Source organism: Cucumis melo, chromosome 10 (genome assembly GCF_025177605.1).
Source record: "Cucumis melo cultivar AY chromosome 10, USDA_Cmelo_AY_1.0, whole genome shotgun sequence".
Classification (NCBI taxonomy): Eukaryota; Viridiplantae; Streptophyta; class Magnoliopsida; order Cucurbitales; family Cucurbitaceae; genus Cucumis; species Cucumis melo.
This window is the reverse complement of record NC_066866.1, coordinates 9,231,437-9,255,215: the sequence shown is the minus strand read 5'-3', so window position 1 is coordinate 9,255,215 and position 23,779 is coordinate 9,231,437. Positions and strand designations below refer to the sequence as shown.

Genomic DNA, 23,779 nt, shown 5'->3' with positions numbered 1-23,779 from the left:
GCCCATGAACAACACAACTCAACAGTATGCATAAATTACACAAAGCACTCAGATAACACCAACCAATGACAACACAGACCAACGATAACCCAAATCATGAATAACAGTCAATTCCTCAACATCAATAATAAACCAATAGCACGATCCATCAATGTAAATCAAAGTACACTTAGCAATTGTGTCGTTCAAAACCAGTCAAGAATGTATCAATACTACTTTTATGTGAGCACACAAACATCAATTTTCTGCAACCTCTAAAGTATACTTTTGCATAATGTATTGCGTTTAAATCTCGAATTTGAGTCCAGTAGTAGGAACCTTTACCTTAGATTCAGCTATGCTCAACCAAACTAAGATCCAACGAACCAACCTAAACATAACATAAGAAATTTAAATACTACATCAAGCAAGCTGTCCAATCAAACTTCCCAATTCACAAGATCTACCACTTATCCAAGCTAATGGAGAATCAAACTCCAAACAAATTCGTCGTAGAATCCACGAATTCGACTTCCAAACCTTCAAGAAAACCATGATAATGAACCTAATTAATCTGACATTTGATTCCAACAGCTATACTTAAATCTATTAGGAAAAACGCTATAACACTCTTAATTTTAATCTTACCACAAATTGGCTCGAGTGGCTGCAAGAAAGGGAAAGTTGGCTTACGGCTTGGCTTGGACGACAGCTCGGCGCACGTGGCTAAGGGAAGCAACCAGGTGGCTCGGACGAATAAGGATCTCGGCTTGGAGGAAGGATTTTGACTCGGGCGAAGGATGAAACCACGACTTCCTGTCTTGACATCTTCGACGGATGGAGGATGTGTCACGATGACGAGTGATCGGGCCTGGAAACTGACGAACGGAGGAGGATAGAGATGGTCGGTGGTCGACAGAACAACAACAAGAAGAAAGGGGTTCGGGCGGCGGTTGCGAAAGGGTGCTCGACAGAGTTGTGAGGCTGACGACGACAACCTGGGAAGAGATACGGCGGTGTGTGGTGTTGAACGGAGACGACAGAGGCGGTCGGTGTGAGAGAGAACGTTGGCGGCTAGTTACGCGCGATAAAGAAGAAGAAGAAGGCGATGAAGGGCTGCCCACGCAAGGGTTTTTTTTAAATAATAATATAATATAATATTATTATTTTATATTATTATTATTTTATTTTATCCCCAAAATATTTTCCTTTGCCTTTTCTTTTCCTTGTTCTCAATAACCCAAAATAATTCAACACTTAACAAAATAAATAAAATTTCCATAACATAAGGTAAATATGTTAAGAACATACCTTAAAAATTTGGGGCGTTACATTCTCTCCTCCTTAAGGAACTTTTCGTCCTCGAAAGTTCTAATCCTCGAACAACTCTGGGTAATGAGCTCTCATGTTGTCTTCTCTTTCCCACGTAGCCTCTTCAACCTTGTGATCTCGCCATAAGACTTTAACTAAAGGAATCCCTCTGTTTCTCAGCATCTTTACCTCTCTAGCCAAAATCTCAACTGGTTGTTCTGCATAGCTCAAATTTTCATCAATCTCTAATGGCTTGTAATCTATTGCATGAGATGGATCTGTCACGTACTTTCTTAACATTAAAACATGGAACATGTCATGAACTATAGAGAGGGATGGAGGTAATGCTAAACGATACCCCACAGGGCCAATTCGTTCCAGAATCTCAAACGGTCCAACAAAACGAGGACTTAACTTTCCTTTCTTTTCAAATCGTAAAACACCTTTTATAGGTGCCACTTTAAAGAATACTTTATCTCCCACCTCAAACTCAAGATCTTTCTGTCTCACATCAGCATAACTTTTCTGCCTACTCTGTGCTGCTTGCATATGTGCTCTAATTTTCTGTACTGCTTCATTAGTAGACTAAACTAACTCAGGACCCATTAGTTTCTGCTCATCAACCTCATTCTAACAAACAAGGGATCTGCAATATTTGCCATACAAAGCCTCAAACGGTGCCATGCCAATGGTAGCCTGAAAACTGTTGTTATAAGAAGACTCCATAAAATGTAGGTGAGAATCCTAGCTACCTGGAAACTCTAATGCACATGCTCGCAACATATCCTCTAAAACTTGGTTCAAACGCTCAGTTTGACCATCAGTTTGAGGGTGAAAAGTTGTACTGAAATCTAACCTCGTGCCCATGGTAGCCTGAAGTCTCTTCCAGAACTTAGAAGTGAAACGGGCATCTCTGTCAGAAACAATCGATACTGGCACCCCATGTAGTCTCACAATCTCAGTCAAGTATAAGTGTGCCTACTTACTAGCAGTATAAGTGGATTTTCTCGGGATGAAATGTGCTGATTTCGTAAGTCTGTCAACAACAACCCAAATCACGGTAAAACCCTTCAGAGTTCTAGGCAATCCGGCAATGAAATCCATAGACACATTCTCCCACTTCCATTCTGGCACGCTCAAAGGTTGTAAAACCTACTGGATTCTATCTTGGTGCTTTAACCTGCTGACACACCAAGCATTTAGTGACAAATTCTGCTACCTCTCTCTTCATATTACGCCACCAATAAACTCGTTTTAGATCCTGATACATTTTTGTACTACCTAGGTGCATGGAAAATGGGGAACTATGAGCCTCGGTCAACAATTTTGTTTTAATTGCACTTTCTGTTGGCATACACAAACGCCTTTCAAACAAGAGCCCATCGTCAAAGGATATGGAGAACTCATCAGTTTGCCCTATTTCAACTATGCGACGTTTCTCAACTAGATAAGGATCATTATGGTGCGTAACAATAATCTTTTGTCTCAAGGTCGGCTGCACTGATAACATAGCTAATTGTGAGGTGACTACACCTACCGATACTGCAATCTCAGCTCTCTCAAGATCTTGATGCAAAGGGGCCTGTCTGGTGATGAGTGCTGTCGAATGTGATACATTTTTACTAAGGGAATCATCTACCACATTCGCCTTACTTGGATGATACAATATCTCACAATCATAATCTTTTACTAACTCAAGCCATCTTCGTTGTCTTATATTCACCTCCTTCTGAATAAAGAAGTATTTCAAGCTTTTATAGTTCGTAAAGATCTGTATCTTCTTACCATACACGTAATGTCTCCATATCTTCAGTGCAAAAACTACTGCTTCCAACTCTAAATCATGGGTAGGGTAATTTTGCTCATGACTCTTCAACTGACGAGAAGCATAAGCGACTACCTTACCTTGCTCCATCAGAACATAACCCAAACCTTTCTTAGAAGCATCACTGTAAATCACGGTAAGAACAGGTGCAGTAACGACCTTCTGTTTAAGGTTCTGAAAACTATTCTCACAAGTCTTGCTCCAAACAAATGAAGCTCATTTCCTAGTCAACTGAGTAAGGTGAGTAACTATACGGGAGAATTCCTCTACAAACCGTCGGTAATAGCCTGCTAAACCCAGAAAGCTATGAACTTCACTAACTATGGAAGGTCGGGGCCAACTGGTAACAACTTCTATCTTAGCTGAATCTACAGAAACACCATCTTTAGAAACCACATGGCCTAGAAAAGATACCTGCTTCAACCAAAACTCACATTTTGAAAACTTTACATATAGTTTATTCATTCGAAGGGTCTCTAGAACCATGCGTAAATGCTCTGCCTCTATCTTGTAATACACCAAGATATCATCAATAAACACAATTACAAAAGTGTCTACGAAATCCTTGAACACTCAGTTCATCAAATCCATAAACACTGTTGGAGCCTTCGTCAATCCAAAAGACATCACAATGAACTCATAATGCCCATATCTCGAACGAAAGGTTGTCTTCTGTATATCGCTATCCTTAATCCTTAACTAATGGTATCTTGATCGAAGGTCGATCTTAGAGAACACTGTGGCTCCTTGCAACTGGTCAAACAAATCATTAATCCTGGGCAAAGGATACTTGTTTTTAACAGTGACCTTATTTAACTCCCTCTAGTCAATACACAAGCGCATCGACCCATCCTTCTTTTTAACAAACAAGACTGCTGTACCCCAAGGTGACACACTCGGTCGAATGAAGCCTTTTTCAAGCAACTCCTACAATTGCACTTTCAGCTCTTTCAACTCTGCTGGGGCCATTCTGTATGAAGCTTTAGATATAGGAGCAGTACCAGGTTCCAGCTCGATAGCAAAATCAATCTCCCTGTGAAGGGGTAATCTTGGAAGTTCTTCAGGAAAAACATCTGGATAATCCCTCACCACAGGTTTCAATGACAAGGAAACATTAACCTTTCTAGTATCCACCACACTGGCCAAGATACTTCAAGTACCCTGGTTAAGTAGTTTGTTGGCTTTCATGGCTAAGATCAATTTGGGTAATACTACTATTCCTACCCCTTTAAACTTAAAACTGGTCCCTGTAGGAGGATTCACCACCTCTTTACTAGAACAATCTATACTAGCATGATTAGCAGCTAGCCAATCTATACCTAGAATCACATCAAAATCATGCATATCCTGGACTAACAACGTTACATCTATCGCGTGACTCGCTATCTCAATTTGGCATGCTTTTATCTTTTTTTTTCGACAACATACTCTCCCCAGATGGAGTGGACACTGATAAAACATGATTTAGGGGTTCTACTTCTAAGCATGCATGTGATATAAATACAGAAGAGATAAATGAATGTGATGAACTAGAATAAAAAAGCCTAAGGCATAATGCCCCAACACTAGAAGCGTACTTGTCACAACAGTGCATGCTTTCTCAGCCTTGAATTTATTTATAGCAAAGACCTTACCCTGCTGTGGTGTACCCACTCCCTAGTTTTGTGCGACACCAGTAAGCCTCATAGGGCATCTATCAGCTGTATGCCCCTCTTGCCTACATTTGGAGCAAGTTCTGGTCTCAAACAAACAACGACCTAGATGGTGCTTTCCATATATGGTACATAAAGGCTTCTCTCTGACAACTCCCACTACCTCAAAAGGTTTCTACTAAAAACGATGAAGATCGCCACTTGATCTTAAATTCCTCTATGGCATTGTAATAGGCTACTGCTCAGCCTTCCTCTTCTGTCTTGAGGTCGTCCCTTTCCCTGCTAACTTGGACAAATTAACCCTCTTCTGTAAAGTGATATCCACTGCCAGACGCAGTGCATCAGCTTGGGTGGCTGGTCGGAAGGCTCAAACAAGACTCTGGATATCTAGCTTGAGGCCTCTAACAAACTTTTCAGTCCCGACAACCTCATCTCTTATCACATCAGGGTCAAAACGAGACAACATATCAAACTCTACATCGTACTGCTCCACTGTCATATCACCTTGCTTTAGGTTCATAAACTCTTGTCGTTTGGCATACTTCACGATGACAGAGAAGAATTTTGCATAAAAACTCTCATTGAACTGCTCCCAGGTGATCCGATTCACGTCACCCCCCTAATTTCCTCTTTGTCATCTCCCACCAGGCGGTGCCTCTATCTGTCAACATAAATACGACGCATTACACCTTTTGATTGTCAGGACACTTCATATACCGAAATATGGTCTCCACAGAAGACAACAACATCTGAGCCTTGACGAGGTCCTCCAAAGACCCGTCGAACAACTTAGGATTGTATTTTCTAAAATTCCGCAAATGTTTAGCCTCTATTGATAGAGCCTAAGCAAGAGCTGGGGGGTAGGCTGCTATGGTGCCCGCGTCTGCATAATCAAATCTCTGAACCTTTACTCCATGGCAATGAGGTCTGCATGAGTGACTGGTGTAGCAAGATTGATAGCTTGAGCTACAGACTGCACTTCGGGTTGAACACGCCCTGCTCCCCTTCCTCGACCTCTACGGCTACCTCTATAAGCATCTCTTCTTGACAGCATTGTCCTAATAACCATCAGTGAGTCCTTTAGTCTCAAACAATAATCTACTTCACAGTTTAACTTAGGCAAGTTCATACATATAGAGTTATACATATAATTCATGAAAGCATACCTGACAAGCGGCAAAGGATCGTTCTAGCCATAGGGAAACAAAACATAGACTCACATTATAAGTCACTCTACAGAATCTAAAACTTAGGCTCTAATACCAATTGTAACGATCCAACTTTTTAGTCTAAGATGTGGTCATTACTTACTGCTAAGACAAGACATTCAATCCTACAAACTCAATAAAGACCCTGTTCAAAACTCATTAAAACTCCAAGATGTAATAAAATTTTCTTCGGGCCCTATTTCAAATAAATTTCAAAAGTTTCAAACGTCGTTTATAGAATTTCAAATAAAATAAATGAACAAAGTTTCTAACCAAAACTCAAGACAAAAATCCTCAAACGAAACAATAAAGACATTGAGCGGAAGCATTAACCTAAACATCTCCATATGGCCTTCACGTATCCTTCTTGCCCCTCGTCGGTCAGCCTCGTACATTACCTTTATCTGAAAAAAAAAGTTAAACATAAAAGGGTGAGTATGAAATATACTCAGTAAGAGACCCACTACTGGCCTCGATAAGGCAATAGCCATTAGCTTCTTATTAATGGGTACCCTGCACAAAACAGTCTTGTGGTATCGTAAGACGCACACATCAATCAGTCTAGTAATCTCGAAGGACATACATATCAATCTAGTAATCCCGTCGGATATACATATCAGTCTAGTGTTCCCGTTGGATATACACATTAGTCTAGTGATCCCGAAGGATGCACAACATGTGGTGATCCTATAGGACACCGTGCCTGCAAGGTACATTACCCCATAGATAAAGCTAACAGTTATTCCTCAATCCAGTCTAAACAGCCTACAACAATGAAAACGTAACAATCTCAATTAACAGTCCAGTCTCTAAGTATAATCAGTCAGGCAATTTAAGTTCAATCAGTAAGTCAACTCATCATCGTGTAGTAACACTGGCAATCACATTGCCTCAGCCCAAACACTAACACAAACTACAAGTAACCTATACTAAACATAACGTCTAATTTAGTTTAGAGTACAACCCATCAGTAAATATACAAACTACGCATGGCGGTTCTGAAATCCATCACCCATGAACAACACAGCTCAACAGTATGCATAGATTACAAAGATGACCCAGATAACACCAGCCAATGACAGCACAGACCAACTATAACCCAAGTCATGAATAACATTCAATTCCTCGTCATCAATAATAAGCCAACAACACGACCCATCGATGTAAATCAAACTACACTTAGCAATTGTGTCGTTCAAAACTAGTCAAGAATGTATCAATACTACTTTTATGTGAGCACACAAACATCAATTTATTGCAACCTCAAAAATATACTTTTGCTTAATTTATTATGTTTAAATCTCGAATTTGAGTCCTGTAGTAGGAACCCTTACCTTAGATTTGGCTATGCTCCTTAACCAAACTAAGATCCAATGAACCAACCTAAACATAACATAAGGAATTTCAATACTACATCAAGCAAGTTGTCCAATCAAATTTCCCAATTCACAAGATCCACCACTTACCCAAGCTAATGGAAAATCAAACTCCAAACAAGTTCGTCGTAGAATCCACGAATTCGACTTCCAAACCTTCAAGAAAACCATGATAATGAACCCAATTAATCCGATATTTTATTTCAACTACTATACTTAAATGAACTAGGGAAAACGCTATAAAACTCATAATTTCAATCTTACCACAAACTGGCTCGAGTGGCTGCAAGAAAGGGGAAGTTGGCTGGCGGCTTGGCTTGGACGACAGCTCGGCGCACAGGCTAAGGGAGGCAACCGGGTGGCTCTAGCGAAGAAGGATCTCAGCTCAGGCAAAGGATGAAACCACGACTTCCTATCTTGACATCTTCGATGGATGGAGGATGTGTCATGACAGCGAGCGGTCGGGCCTTGAAATCGATGAACGAAGGAGAATAGAGACGGTGGCGGTCAACGGAACAATAAGAAGGAGAAAGGGGTTCGGGCGGCAGTTGCGAAAGGGTGCCTGACGGAGTTGTGAAGCTGACGGTGACAACCTAGGAAGAGATACGGTGGCGTTTGGTGTTGAACGGAGACGAAAGAGGCTGTCGGCGTGAGAGAGAACGCTGGCGGCTGGTTACGCACGATGAAGAAGAAGAAGAAGGCGATGGAGGGCTGCACATGCAACGGTTTTTTTAAATAATATTAATATAATTATATTATTTCATTTTATCCCAAAATATTTTCTTTTGCCTTTTCTTTTCCCTGTTCTCACCAACCCAAAAGAATTTAACACTTAACAAAATAAATAAAATTTCTATAACATAAGATAAATATGTTGAGAACATACCTTAAAAATTTGGGGCGTTACAAATACCTTGTAGCCTGATAAGATCATAAAAATTGAAATTAAAGAAAAAGGAAGGAATATTAGATGGGACTTTGATGATCTAATTTAATTCTTTCTAGTTAGGTGAATTTATATTGTTATATGGAATGAGTAGTGTCATCCAAATAATGCTTATATTATTATATTCTTTCCCTCATATATAATATATACACATAGATACACATATATATCATCAATATATATATACGATCATGGACTTAGTGGATGGGGGGACCCGCAATATTAGTGAAGGAAGCTTATAGTTATGATATTTATATAAAACTTTTCCCTAATATGCTCCCTGCCTCTCTTTTCTTCTTCCACTCCCCCACTCCCCCACCCCCCCCCCCCCCCCCTCTTTTTCTTTTTTCTTTTAATAATTTGGGATCTTGATTAATAATTCATCCAAATCTGCATGGCTTGGCTGACCCATTTTGTTGATTTTACCCATCATTATATCATCAATCCCAATTATTTCATTATTTTGACTTTTAATCAAAACCATACTCGCTTACTCTCTTAACTGATGCCACTTCAAGTTTAATTTAATTTTAAACATATTTAATGGAAGATATAGTATAAGATATGATTTTATTAATGCAATAAGATATGATCAAGTTCTCGTTATTTATTTTTGAAGAACTTTAAAAGTTCCCAATTATGTTTAATGTTTTTTATTACATAATATATATCCTTATTGGTTTATTATTGTTATTGGACAAGAAAATGCATGTTAAATGGATTCTCGTTACACATTCTTGTTTCATTGAGTTACTTGCAACGCTCTCACAACACGTCAACTATTCCTTGATTTGTAGGTCGGTTGAATCTTAGGGACCGTTTGGATTGAAGGAATTGGATGGGAATAACATTACTGAGAATTAATGATGCCTGAGAATAATAAGAGGTTGTGCATGGAATGGTTTTTAAGAATGTATGGGAATAAATAAATAAATAATCGAAGAACAAACTCGAGGCAAAGTTCCTCCGAGATTCCCTACGATGAAAAATAGAAGGGTTTAGATTTTAAAATTTGAGACAAAGTTTCCCCGAAATGCCTTTAATGAAAACAAAAGGATTTAGATTTTAAAACTTGGGGCAAAGTTGGCATGAGATCACCTTGAGTTTGAGGGAAGGAATCACAAACCTTTGTTTCTCGACAGGATTGGAAATCCTCCTATTGTGTTGAATAATAAACCCTTGAGAAATATCTTTTTCAAGGTAAAAGATAAAAAAAAAACCCATCAACTAAACATGAGTTTTGTAAGCCCCATACCCATTCTCACCCTCTTTACCCACAAACCAAACTGCCCTTAGTTCTATAATTTTAAAGGTTCAAAGTTGGTCTTTGTACTTTCAATAAATTTTGAAAAAAAACTTAGGTACATCCTAGTAATCCACCTGCTTCACGTGCTCTCCATATTTCCATCACACAAAACTAATTTAAATTTTCAAATATTTTTTTAGAATTTTATTTTGTGCTGTGAAAAGATATGGGAGCATTCGAGATGATTTACCTAATCATTATCTAATCTTAAATCTAGACTTTCAAAGTTGATATGTGAGGCCTCAACCTCACATACAAAATTTGGTTATTATCTCACATCTAATGAACTTATAGGTTTGCTCTACTTTCATATTATCAATAATTAAGCTCTCTCATCTGTAGGTGATCTTTGTTCATTCATCCCCTTTTGCACTCGGATTATTTGAGCATGATGTTGGGACTAGATTAAATCAACATCAAAGTATAGGTGTAAGTACGTTTTCCAAAAAAAAAATAATTGAAAAATAAAACCAACAGTAAACTAGAAGCGAGACTAAATTTAACATTTATTGAAAGTACATAAACTAATTAAAACTAGACATTGACATCTAGGGGCTAAAATTAGAAAAACAACAAAGTTTTAACTTCATGAATCATACAATCAAACTTTAATATTTGAAACATAAAAAAATAAAAGTAGTATTTTCGAAAGAGTTGATTTTCACAATAACATAAATTAAAAGTAGCCATGATCATGATCTTGTAATTAGAAATTGTGTTTTTCTCTCGGTTTTAATGTAGTACTTGATTATAAGTTTCTTATATATAAAAAAAAAACTAATTAACGTGATAGAGATGAACTAATCTCTAAAATTTTATATTTAAATAGGCACCTTTTAGGTGCTTAATTAAGTAACTAATTATTTTTTACTTAATTGAAATAATAAAACAATACTTCTAAAAGTAATTAAAAGAAGTCGATAGGGTACATGAGTCTCTTTAATAATAATAATAGACTCAAATTAAATTCGAAACCATAGTTTAACCTAAAATTTTATGAATTTTAATTATATAAATTAAAATGATAGTTTAACCTAAAATTTTATCCGCTCTATTAGTTAATTACTTAAAAAGAAAAATTTGCAAAAGTAATAATACATATCTCTCTCTTTCTTTTCTTTCTTTCTTTTTTTTTTTTTTTTTTTGAAAAAATATACTTCTCTTTTTTAAGTGTTCACTTTAGGGTAAACTATACCTTCGGAATTAGAAAGAAATAAAAGAATAAAACATATTGAGATTAGTGAGAATACTAATCATTTTGGGTATACACTTCAAAAAGAAGTTAAAAAATGATGATGATGTTGATAATTTCTTCCATGCTTTCCATAAATTATCATAAATCCACCTTTTATTATCTCATATATTATATTAACACTATTTTATTCCCTTCCTTTATTATTAATTAATATTTCTTTTAACAAGAGTAAGACTAATGGAATTTAAACTCTAATTGAAATCTTACATTAACCCAGCTGTATTAATATTAATTCAACTATCACCATCATTAGTGTTTAATTTCTTTATAAAAAAAATTCTTTTTCACTTTTTTTATACTTTTAATAATTATTTATTATTTTAGTGGGTTAAGATTAAAGAATTGATTAAAAAATTTGATTGAAATGATTGCCATAATAAAACTAATTATAAAACCTACAAAATTCACGTAACCCTTACAAATCTAGAGAAAGAATTTATAATATCTTGAAATTGTGCATACTATATGCAATTATGCATGTATAATGTAAATAATGATCGATTAATAATATTACATAAAATGTAAATGTATATTTTTTCTTTTTTTCTTTTTTTTAAAAAAGGTAATGTAACGCCCCAATGATCTTGTATCCATTTTTCTTAGTATTTTTTTTTTTATTTTATTTTATTTATTTATTTATAATTAAATAATGGAACTTATATCATTAAGATTTGGATTTTTCTTTTTTAAAGTATTAAGTAAACTCCAAATGAAATTATCTTGGTATTTAAGATTTTTTATACGTATTTAAAAGTTGAGGGAAAGGAGGGATTTGTTGAGAAATTGGGTGAAATTTTAGAGAGAGAAGGGTGAAACTTGGAATTAATCAAAGAAGAGAAAAGAGGGAAATTATTTTATAAATAGGAAAAGAAAAGGAAAAGAAAAGGAAAAGAAAAGGAAAAGAAAAGAGAAGAGGGAGAGAAGAAAACCCTAGCCGCGCCGCCGCCGCCGCCGCGAGCCACCGCCGCCGCCGCCGTCGCGAAACCCTAGCCGCCTACCCACGCCACACGCACAGCCGCGCCAGAATTCGTCCAAGCTTCCTCGCACGCCGAAGCCGAGTCGAAGCCGTCCATTCACGCGTCTGCAAGACGACTGGAAGCCGAAGCCACCCTCGCGCCGCTTCGATCCGAGGCAGATCAGCCGAAACTCGTCGCCGAGATCCATCTCCACGTCGAAGCCGCGTCGCCAGCCGAACGCGTCTGCAATTCGGAGCCGCGAACGCGCCTACACCCGAGCCGCACCGAAGCCGCGAACGCGCCTGCCTCCAGCCGACGGACGAAACCGAACCCGGAACCACCACCCGCGCGTCCGAACCCGGAACCGCCCGCGCGCCCGAAACCGAAACCCGCGTCCGCGCCACACGTGCCCAGCTCTCCCCGCGTGCAGCCGCGCCGCGCCGTGCGTTCCGCGTAGCCGAGCCGCGCCCCCTCCCTGTAGCAAGCCGAGCCGCACGCGAAGTCCCTGTACCGAGCCGAGCCGCGCCTACGCCAAGCCGAGCCGGTCCTGTCTTCTTCCAGTCGAGCCGCCAAGCCTGTTTTGGCTCCTTCCACCTAAATTTTTGGTAATTTCCAAATTCCCTAGCCTGCCCAGTAATTAAATGAGTTAATTTGGAAATTTAATTAATTTAATTACTTTCCTCAAGAAGCAAATTGGACCAAATAGCTGCTGCAGCTTAGGACTTCCTCAGTAGGAACTCATCTAGCAACATCTCGAGGTAAGAGATTTCTACTACTAGCCCCATGTGAGAATTTGATGTTGCATGTTCCTTCAGTGACATACGATGATGGTTGGGCTTACGATGTATGATAATATTTTATCATGATCTGACGAATGACATGGCCATACTTTGGCATAGTATTATAGTAATGAGAACCCTCGAACCATATGTGACTGTATGATAAGACTGATGGACTTATGATGTATGTGACTGTATGGTAAGACTGATGGACTTATGATGTATGTGACTGTATGATAAGACTGATGGACTTATGATGTATGTGACTGTATGATAAGACTGATGGACTTATGACGTAGGTGACTGTATAATGAGGACTATTAGTGACTGTTTGATGATAGCTGTAGTGGGGGATGAGATGGTGGTTATTTTCTGATGATAATTTGATGACGTATGCATATGTATGTTGGGATTGGGGTATCTGTTAACTTCTCCTATCTGAGTCGTACCTGCATGGGTGTCCTTCGGGATCACCACCTATTTAGGACTGTTAGGCTCGACGGGGCGCCAGTCCAGCATGACTATAGATATGACTCGAGCGACTCGACGGGGTCCTCGCATCCCGACGGTCCTAAGTGTCCCCTGGACACCGAAGACCAGAGTTATGTCCCTACGGGGCGCATGTTGCACGTGTTCGGGAGCGTGCCAGAGATTGGGTACTAGTTTCAGGACTCGATAGGAATGTTAACAGGCACCTAGTGGGACTAGTAGTGGGTCCCTTACTGAGTATTTTTTATACTCATTCTCTTCATTTTATGTTTTCAGGTAGAGGACGAGGTAAGGGCAAGGGCAAACTGGCGAGCGACTCGAAGTGAGACCGTGAAGGGCCATAGGGACTACCGCTTCCGCTTATCTTTATTTCAGATTTTCGCACTTGAGTTCGAGTACTTTCATTATTTACCATCTTTATGTAGATAGGGCCCGCTTAGGGATTTTAAACTTAACTCGTATTTCTACATGTTACTTTAACTATCTTTCATAAATAAATTTGCTAGATTTCTTTGCATTTATTTACACCAGATTTTATGACTTAAACACTGATCCTAGATTTAGTAACCACTTCGATTCAGCATAAAGAGTCGGGTCGTTACAGGTAATCATATGTGGCGAAAAGACTAAATAAATAAACCAAAGTAAGCATATAGTTTTAGCGAAAATTATTCGTGTAATTTTTTTTAGGTCAAAGCAATTTTCTATAATTTAAATTCATGTTTGCTTACTTTCTAATTTTCTTAACATGATTGTTCCACATTTTTTAAGGATACACATTTGAATTATTAATCCAAATCTACAAAAATAAATAAACAAGAGTTTTAAAGTGGTTGTTTTTTTTTTCTCTTTTTCATGTTTGCAAGATCTGTTTACGTACCAATCATCTTTTTAGGAGTTTGATTTTGTTATAAAAATTTGATTTAGATTGATCAATATTTGTTTTTAATTAAATAAAATTTATGTCAACGTGACCATACCTTAGTATGTGGTAGCAATTAATAAGTTTATGATTCAAATCTACATATACATATACAACTAAAGTTAAAATAGTTATAGAATATAGTGTAAGTTATGGATTTTTATCCATTAGTAGTGAGATTGCGAGCTAGGAAAAATTTCGTACTTTCATTTCCTTTTTTTTTCTTAATATTAGCTTGGTTAGTATTTAATTATGCCATAATATAATTTGAGTTTTTTTTGCATGAATATAGTTTGTGAGCTCTAATTAAGAGACTAACTGTCTCACTTTCTTGTTAGATTATAGTTTTTTTATAAATAAAAATTAATTAATCAAGCGTCGATCGGTGATGTTTAAGCATCCTAGGAGATGCGTTGATGTTTTTGGTTTTTCACATTATATCCTCAAAAAGCCCTAATTTATGTAGGGTCTAATTGGAAGAATAACCCTACCATATAATTACCTCAATTTTTTTTCATTTCAAAACTTAATTAATTTTCCCTAAACAAATCCCCTCTAGAGAATATGAAAAAGGAAGTCACAGAAATTGATAGCTTCAAATGTTGTCCTGTTGAAGATGTTATATTAATTTTAGAAAACAAATTATTATTAAAAAAAAAGTTGATAGTTGAATTCCCCTGACAATTATTAAACTAAAAAGGGTTTACATAAATAATAAATAATGCTTAAGAGAGGAAATGTTGATGAATTTTTTTGAGATGAGTGTTGTTATGGGTCAGTTTCAGACCAGGAATCGGAAGCTTAGGGTTGGCGAACTGTCAAAGGTAAAATCGGAATAATGATAATTATATGTAATGATCATAAGACTATAAAAAACAAGCTAATAGATCACAGGAGAGGAAGAGTTTAGTGAAAAGAAAGATGATGTTGAGCCAAATACTTGCCCGTCTCAACCTTGTAAGGATGAGTCGAGGTGAATATCTTTTTTGGGGGCCAAATTGCCCAATTCGCCCACCAACCTTGAAGGCTAAGGCCAAGACAAGTTTTCTTTCTTCCCACGAAAGCTCGCTTGTCATGGATCATGATCTTAACCTTTCTTTAGTCGATCCAAACTAATATATCTTAATCTCTTTTGGATTAACCTAGTTCACCCTTTTATAAATAGGAGGTCATAAACACCTCCCAGATAAATCAATTTTTTCTACCTCTAGTTTGTTCTAACTCTTTTATTGACTATTGATATAAGTGGTTTGAAATTTGTGTGACAGGTACATCAGTGTTTTCTTCTTAGTTTTGAAGATTTTTTCGCTTCACAAATTATGAATTTACATTTACCGTCACACGAGGGACAAGTGGTTTTTCCTCGCCTAAATTTTGACACCGAACGAGGTTATTTTTAATTTTTTAATATTTTTTGGTGGGTTTTATAATAAATTAAATGTTCAATATAGTTGTTTTTTTTTTTTATCATTCCATCCCTTAAAACATATCTATTTTAATCACTTTTAACTATTGTCCATTGGAGTCATCCATTTTTTTATTTTTTTTTTTATCTCTTTCAACTTGGCTATTTTGGTATGTAATTCACTCTAACATCTTCAAGGGAATCCAATTCCGGCTTGCAATCTTCCGAATGTTAAATCAGAGAATGTAAGTATGCATTATATTTGATGTGCTAGGATAAACATAAAACTAGGTAAACATGCTTATAATATAAAAGCCAAAGAAGATAAAAAGAAGAAATCATCCTTGTAAATTTCCTTGCCTTCTCATTTTTGCTCATAAATAATCTTGGACTTCACAACAAATAAGAACACCCTCTAGAACAAATCTAGCCTTTAATGTCGGTTGGAAAAAAATGAAAAATGAGCTTTAATGTCGTTTTTGAAAAGGCGGATGTTTAATGTCGGTTTTAAAACTGACATTAAACATCCTTGTTTTGAAAAGCGACATTAAAGCTTCTTTTTAATTTTAATTTTATTTTTTAATTTTGTAAAAAAATGGCTTTCTCTCTCTTACTTTACTCTTTCTCAATCACCCACACGATTTCTTCCTTCCAATTTCTTCTTCACTCCTCATTCTCATCTAATAATCTTCCCTTTCTTCTCTAGACAGTCACTGCCACCACCACCACCATCGTCCCTCGTGCCCAGCCCATGCCCGCCACCACCGTCGTCACTCCTCCCTTTCTTCAAACACTGTTATGCTTGCCACCACCGTCGGGAGTCTTCTTCTTCAACCATGTTCATGTCCAGCCCTCGCCACCACCGTCGCACGTCTGCGTCTATCTCACAAGCTCCGATCTGGTTGGCTTGTGGCCAGATCTGTTGCAGAAGCGTCAATTAGCTGTTGTTCGGCGATTCTTTTAAGATATAGTTCTTTCCTGCCATGGGAATTCTTTTGATGGGTGGCAAAAGCAGCAGGCTTGAATACTATTTAGGGGTAAGCTTATAGGTGTTCAAAAATTCCTCACCCATTTTTTTTTTTTTTACGTTTTGGTTAGTGGATTTAATAATGTGGAAGGAAGTATCGAGATCTGCCTTCATTTTTTGGAGTGCAACTTTTGTTATAGTATCATCTTCATACACTAACAACATCAACATCAGGGGAGAAACACAAAAAAAATTCCATCTGATCAAAACACAAAAAAAATTCAACTTTTGATATATGATGTTTTTTTACACTTTACTACATCGGCGAGCCAGATCTACAATATATTTAAGAAAATTGAATATCCCCCCTACTAAACTTGCTTCATATGCTGCAGATTATGCTGGAAAAAGTTTGGGTGGGAGAACTCGAAGGCAGATGAATTGCTTTTGCCAGTCCTGAAAGAGTATAGCAAACGTGAGGTTAGTTACTTTCACTTATAGCTATTATGTTTGCAAAGGCTTATGTTGAACGATTAACAAAAGGAAAGTGGAGGGAGAGTGCGTTTCTTACGTGGAAACCATCTTTAGTAACAAATAAGAAGGGATGTTTTATTTTGCGTGCTTTTATCCCCACTCCGATTTTTGTCCTAGTCCATAAAATTATCAAAGAAAACGTTGTCTATGCTCTCATCTTTCTATATACTGTTTTCTTGTAGACTCAACTTCGATTGGAGGCGTTTTACACTTTCAATGAACGGTTTTATTTGTGTCCAATATGTAATTATATGGCTTTTTTGTTTCTTGGAGTTTGTTGTTTGGTGGATTCGTTTCCATTCAATGTGATTCTTGGTATGATGAATCTTGTCTTAAGTTCCACCTTATGTGGAAAAGTTCAAATTGAACTCGAAATTCTTCTCAGTTTTAAGTTGCATGGCCAAGGTAGAAAAGGTTTCAAGTTCAACAAGCAGTAAGTTTTTCACCATTTGCCTTGAGCATGTATTCAGTTACCTTGAAACTGAAGAGTAGTCTTGGAAGTGTGACTAGAACTTATGGATGCTTTGCCTTATTTCACTTGTCTTTTGCCACTATTCTTGGTGTGTGATTGTTTATTGATTGTATTCTGCAATGGAATTCTCAAGTCTCCCATTTAAACTTGCAATATGTTTCTATGACATTATGATCAGATTTTTGTTTAAATTCTGACTTGTATTCTTCTCTGCAAAAAATTTCATGGCTCTATGTACAGGTATGATGAATCTTGTATTCTTTACCTTCTACCTAATTTAGTTTTCTCATGGGGCCATATTGATAATCACTAGTAAAGAACTAAAGTGTTAAGATGATAGGAAATGTGATTTGCATGTTTAAATCAGATTCTTGTTTTTGATGGCTCTATTGTAATAATTGTTGTTTAGCCATAAGAACAACCAAGAGATATATTGTTGTCTTATCTGTGTAATCAAGCAAATCACAAGCACCAAATAATATGTAGGAAATTGATGGTTCAAGTTCAAGCTTCAGTCAACTATTTGGAAATGAAGGTATTATACAAAAAAGTTTATCTTACCATGTTTCTCAATTTGTTTTTTAGGAGGACTTGAATGAACAAGTTACAATATTATCTTAGTAAGACTGTTATGTGGTTTCACTTGGTTTAGAAATTTTTTTTTGGTGGTGTTGCTTCTAATACTTAGTTTAACAATTTAGAAAAGCGGGAGGTTTAATTATGTGAAGAAAAAACTGTTTTGGTGGTGACTTTATGTTTGGTTCTTTTGTTTGGCAATGAAAAGACTATTATGGTGGTGACTATTTCTCAAAACTTGACTTGGTTTTTAAAAAACATGAATAGAAAGTTGATAACAAAACAAGAAATGTAGATGTGGTCACTTATTAGATGCTTGGATTTTTTTATGCACTTATATTTTTCAAGTAACTAAAGGAGAATTTGTTCATGGGAAGTTACTGTTGTTTTTTACACTGGTAGTTCAAATTTATGGGTTCCATCATCCAAGTGCTTCTCTGTAAGTTTCCACCATCTTAGTAATTAAATGATTTATTTGTCTATTATATATTATAGAATGAAATGATTTTGAGTTGTCTGCAGGTGGCTTGTCTACTCCATTTCAAGTACAAGTCAAAACGTTTGAATACTTATAAAAAGAATGATCAGTTTGATTGATGTTGTACTATCATTGATGAGCTGTTTTTCTTCATTTCACTAGAACAAATCTGGCCTTTAATGTCGGTTGGAAAAAATGAAAAAAGAGCTTTAATGTCGTTTTTGAAAAGACGGATGTTTAATGTCGGTTTTAAACCGACATTAAAGCTGGAGCTTTAATGTCGGTTTAAAACCGACATTAAACATCCTTGTTTAGAAAAGCGACATTAAAGCTCCTAATTTTAATTTTAATTTTTTATTTTATAAAAAAATGACTTTCTCTCTCTTACTTTACTCTTTCTCAATCACCCACACGATTTCATCCTTCCAATTTCTTCTTCCCTCCTCATTCTCATCTAACAATCTTCCCTTTCTTCTCTGAACAATCGCTGCCACCACCACCACCATCGTCCCTCGTGCCCAGCCCGTGCCCGCCGTCACCGTCGTCACTCCTCACTTTCTTCAAACACTGTTATGCTTGCCACCACCGTCGGGAGTCCTTTTCTTCAACCATGTTCACGTCCAGCCCTCGCCACCACCGTCGCCGTCACTACAACAAATATACCTTTTAATAACACCCAACCACAACATATTTTATAATACGCTTAGACAGAGAAGAGAATGGCACGAACGGATCTTGGTCGGAGAAGAGCGATTTGCCTAACACCCGAATGGTTCAAACGAAATAGACAGACTTCGCGATGGAGATTTAAGATACGGACGGAGGAAATGCTGACGTTTCAGCTATACGATGACAGGCAAATAGAGAGACGAAGATGACGAGTAGCAGAGGAGGTGGTGCGCGTCGGAGAGGTGTTAACGGTGATTGAAAGATGGCCAGTGACTAGGGTTTGGTGTGGGAGAAAGTTGGGGATTCGAAGAGCTAATTCCTTCATACTTCTAATTCCCTTTACCGGATCGCCGACAAAAGAGGCTGGTATTTCAGGTAAATCTTACATAGTTTATTTTAAACTCAATTTTTTCCCTTGTCATATAGCAGCAGTTGTTTCTAGTTTATTTTAAGCCCATTTTCCCTCTTCAGATCTTCCTAGTTAGGGGAAATAACATAGACAAGACATCTATAGTTTTGGCTATTTATGCTTTGAGATTTACATTTTGCTTCTTGAGTTCTTGCTACATGATAATAAGTCATATTTGTTCACGATTTTCTTGTAGGTTTGTACTGCCAAAATGAACTTGGGTGATGAGGTGGATCTTGAGGATTATGTTTCTCGCCCAGACAAAATCCGTGCTGCTGAGGTTAGTCATTGAAATGATAATGTGTATTGTGTGTACTATGTTATCATCAATTGACGAAAGTATAGTAGAACTGAATGTAGTGGGGGAGTTCAATAGTTTTGTTGGTTTTTTAGTTTCTTTAAATGCATACATTGTCCTTGAATCCTCTATAGGGGTTAGTGTCTTGTATTGAATATTTTTGAATTGTAATAAAATCCTTCAGATGATATATTATGACTGACGTAGTGAGTTGTGTATGTAGTTATCATCAGTTTAAGAAAATATATTTTGCAGTTAGTTTAATGTTTTGGTTAATTTCATTTTAGTTTTTAAATGCATACTTTGACATCAAATCCTCTGTAGGGGTTAGTCTTTTGTATTGAATACTTTTGAATCATAATAAAATCCTTCTGATGATATGTGGGGTTAGTCTTTTGTATTGAATACTTTTGAATCATAATAAAATCCTTCTGATGATATTTCTTGGACAACACTCTCCTAAACTCTCTTTTTCTTTTTATTTTTTTCTTTTTTTTTTTTTTTTTATCAACTCAGTACAAGAACTCTGATAGGCCTCAAACTCAGTACAAGCTTTGAAGTATTTTTGTGTTTTCAATTTTGCAGTGAGGAGAATGTTTATTTTCTATGCAAGAAATTATGTACAAACAGATTGGCTGATGCAGGGGGAGCTGATCTTTTTGTTGTTTTCATTTCTCTGGTAATTTGAATGGTAGAAGATGGTGGAAAACATTTGGCACTTCATAATTTTAAGGAGATCTCCATGTTTATCTAGATGTTGTGTTCCTTGATGTTAGACTTAGAACAGTGATTCTTCTTTTGAAACCTGCAGGGTCACCATGATCATAAAATATAATCTAGGTTCAACATTTAATTTTGAAATTAAAAAATCATCAGGTTCTCACGAATGGCACTGAAGTTAAGCTACAGAGAAACGCCCTCAGTGTAATTGAAGCACCAACCGGCAATGAGGATGACGATGATCTCGAATTCGAGAACTTACACCGGACTGGATCCGCGAGATGGGTAAGTTTGGAATGACTTATTTACTCTTGCTCACTGGATTAATTGAATAAACAACATCGGATTGTTGATTCTTCAAATGGATTAGATTGGTAAATTTCGTAAGGTGGCATCAATTAAACATAGTAAAAAAGCATAGAAGAACGCTAGTTGTCCTCACTCTTCTTTCGATTCTGATTAGGGCATTCATAATTAAAACGCTTGCTTGTTTCGGGTAATTGTTTCATTGGTCCTCTGTAGTTGTTTTTGAATGATATACTTTTCAGGAATAGTGGTTGAGTTTTGTACTTTGGATTCTTTGCTCATTCACCTTTTGCTTTATAATTCTAGGTACTTGTAAGTTTAAAAAACAATTACTTTAATTCTAATTGGAAAAAAATATTTTAAGAAAGTGAAGATACAATTTTTTATATTCAACATTTTCTAATTTCATACATTTTATCAACTTAATGTACATTTTCCACCCACTCTATCTTTATGTTGGTTTTATAAGTCAAATTTTTAACATAGCTCTAATGGAATATAGAATACACCTTGACCAAGAAGCTCCACTTGGTTTGATGAGTACATATGAACTAACTTGTAAAGAGAATTTGTATTGTAGCCTCAACACTTAATTTAGTATGATAAATGTTTAGTTCAAGGACTTGGAATATTGCTTACCTCTTGAGGTGGTGCTGTGGGATTGTAGGATCCTTCAAGCAACGTTGAGATATTTGTTAATTAACTAAGGATAGTTGAGATTTTAAGATAACAAGATCTGTTGTGCTCGTGGCCAGATTCATGCGTGTTTTTTAAATTGTATTATTCCTTCCTAATGATGATATTTTCCTTGATTTTTGGCAGATGGCTTCAGTGATTGCTGCAAATCTTTTAACAAGCATAAAACTCATAGATTTGTTATGCGTTGTAGTGACGTGGGTGTTTTCTATTATAAAACTTTATGCTAGATTTGCAAGTATGTTATCAGTCATTACAATTGCAATCTCTCTTTGTATCTCGGTTTTCTTACTATATGCAATATTTTCAGGACATCACAAAAGCAAGAAAGATACCGAAGCGTGCTTTGCCTATTATTTGCTTTAGAGAAGTCAGCCCCCTATTGTCGGATGCTTCAAACACTTCCATTATAGATTCAGGTTATTTGACTTAGCTATAACTTAAAGCAAGCTTCATTTTGTTGTTCTAGTCTGCTGTCTTAGCTTTGTGTTTGAGTTTGAGCATTTTATCTCTAAGATGTATATTTAGTAACATGTTCTAAGGTTGTTTTTCTTTCCTTGAAATAAAATAAAGTAACGTAAATAGGCTTATAAACTTGTGAATAATTTCCTTTATCAACAATTAAAGTTGTGAGACTGTGTTGTGAATGGAGAAGGTCATGAGTAAAAGTGGAATGGTGGAGGCATGCAAAATTATTTCAAATGGGGTAAAGAAAGAAATCTCATTCTGGAAGGAAGTATATTACCCATGCATGGACTAGGAATTTGTTTTCTGTCCTTTCACGTAAAGTAGCTTTTCTTTCTCTTGAATCATAAGTTTTTGTTTTCATTTTGATTCATCTCCAAGTATCAGCAGATAATGAAGTTACTATAACTGAGCTTTACTTTTCAGCTTATTGTGTTGATGTTGCTTATTTCTTTATAGATTGATATTGGTTTTCATAATAATGTTATGTAAAAAAATGTTGATTATTCATTTGGTGGGCAATATTAAGAACTTTTCATCCTTTTCTGCAATTTCAGTACTTCAAACAGCTTTGTTATTCATATAAATGGTTTATTTGGATATTGTTTGTAGATAATTGAAGTGATATCGGGTTGAAAGCTAAGCGATTGTGTAGAAATGGTCAAGCGACCGTTGAAAATTGAAGACTGAGAAGGCATTTAGGATTTTTAATTATTTAATTCTTGTATTAGAATTTTTTTCATGTACTACTGTAGAATGTATATATAAACATAATATTAATATTTTATTTTGTGTATTCAAATGTAAAAGACAAATGTTATAGTTTCTAACATAATATGAATTTCATTGATTTGTTGGCGTGTGAAAAACATATTTATCTACATTGACCCAATGTCGGTCTATAGGACAATAATGTAACAATTAAATAAAAATAAATTTGTAAAAATGAAAAAAAAACTAGGCTTTAATGTCGGTTTTAAACCGACATATTAGAGTTCAACCGACATTAAAGAGGGCTTTAATGTCGTTTTTAAACCGACATTAAAGCCCAACCGACATTAAAGGGCTTCAATAACACCATCAAAGATGTCGGTTGAAAACTGACATTAAAGGCCTTTAATGTCGTTTTTAAACCGACATTAAAGAGGCCTTTAATGTCGTTTTTAAACCGACATTAAAGCCCAACCGACATTAAAGGCCTTTAATAACGCTCACAAAGATGTCGGTTGCCAAGTGACATTAAAGGCCTTTAATGTCGGTTTTAAACCGACATTAAAGGCCAAAATTCTTGTAGTGTTTTGATATTGTTGTACTATCATTGTGCTGAAAGTTCGATTGATGTTGTAATCCCAAAAACTCTTTTCAAATGTGATCATATCTTTACCTTTGATTTGTGGTTCTATTTTATAGTCACGATATGCTTTCCAATGCTATGAAGACTTCATATTTCGCTTTGTTAAGAATTTTGGTCACTTAGTTGGAGATTTGATACATGAAAAACATTGGTCTTGGCCCTTTTGGAGAGCTTAGGTACTTTTATAATAATTATTGATATTTAAACGGGAACTTCAAAGGTGTTGCTTGAGGGCTTATATAGAGGGACCTTTTACAGGTATCCTGCACATCCTTTTGCTGATGGAAGATGGATGTTTCCCGAGATTGGTGAGTTTCATTGCTATGATAAATACATGTAAGTCTGAAGTTTTTTTATTTTTCTTGATTTTTAACTAATATAGTCAATCGTCATCTTCAGTTCTCTTATGATTTACTTAAATAGCTA

At 36.3% G+C, this 23,779-nt stretch overlaps 1 protein-coding gene and 1 long non-coding RNA gene across 2 annotated transcripts; both read left to right on the top strand.

Annotated features, from left to right (window-relative positions):
* Positions 1-11,598: 11,598 nt before the first annotated feature.
* Positions 11,599-13,669, top strand: LOC127151132 (uncharacterized). The gene is made up of 2 exons (XR_007823871.1): positions 11,599-12,572; positions 13,359-13,669. It is a non-coding gene; the product is annotated as an uncharacterized LOC127151132 (long non-coding RNA).
* Positions 13,670-18,831: 5,162 nt separating this feature from the next.
* On the top strand, positions 18,832-22,754 carry LOC127151131 (uncharacterized). Its single transcript, XM_051090528.1, has 7 exons — positions 18,832-19,480; positions 19,711-19,794; positions 20,398-20,491; positions 20,689-20,817; positions 21,661-21,772; positions 21,845-21,953; positions 22,612-22,754. Exons 2-6 carry the CDS (start codon positions 19,739-19,741, stop codon positions 21,898-21,900), a joined length of 447 nt encoding a protein of 148 aa, XP_050946485.1. The 5' UTR covers positions 18,832-19,480; positions 19,711-19,738; the 3' UTR covers positions 21,901-21,953; positions 22,612-22,754.
* The last annotated feature ends 1,025 nt before the right edge of the window (positions 22,755-23,779 follow it).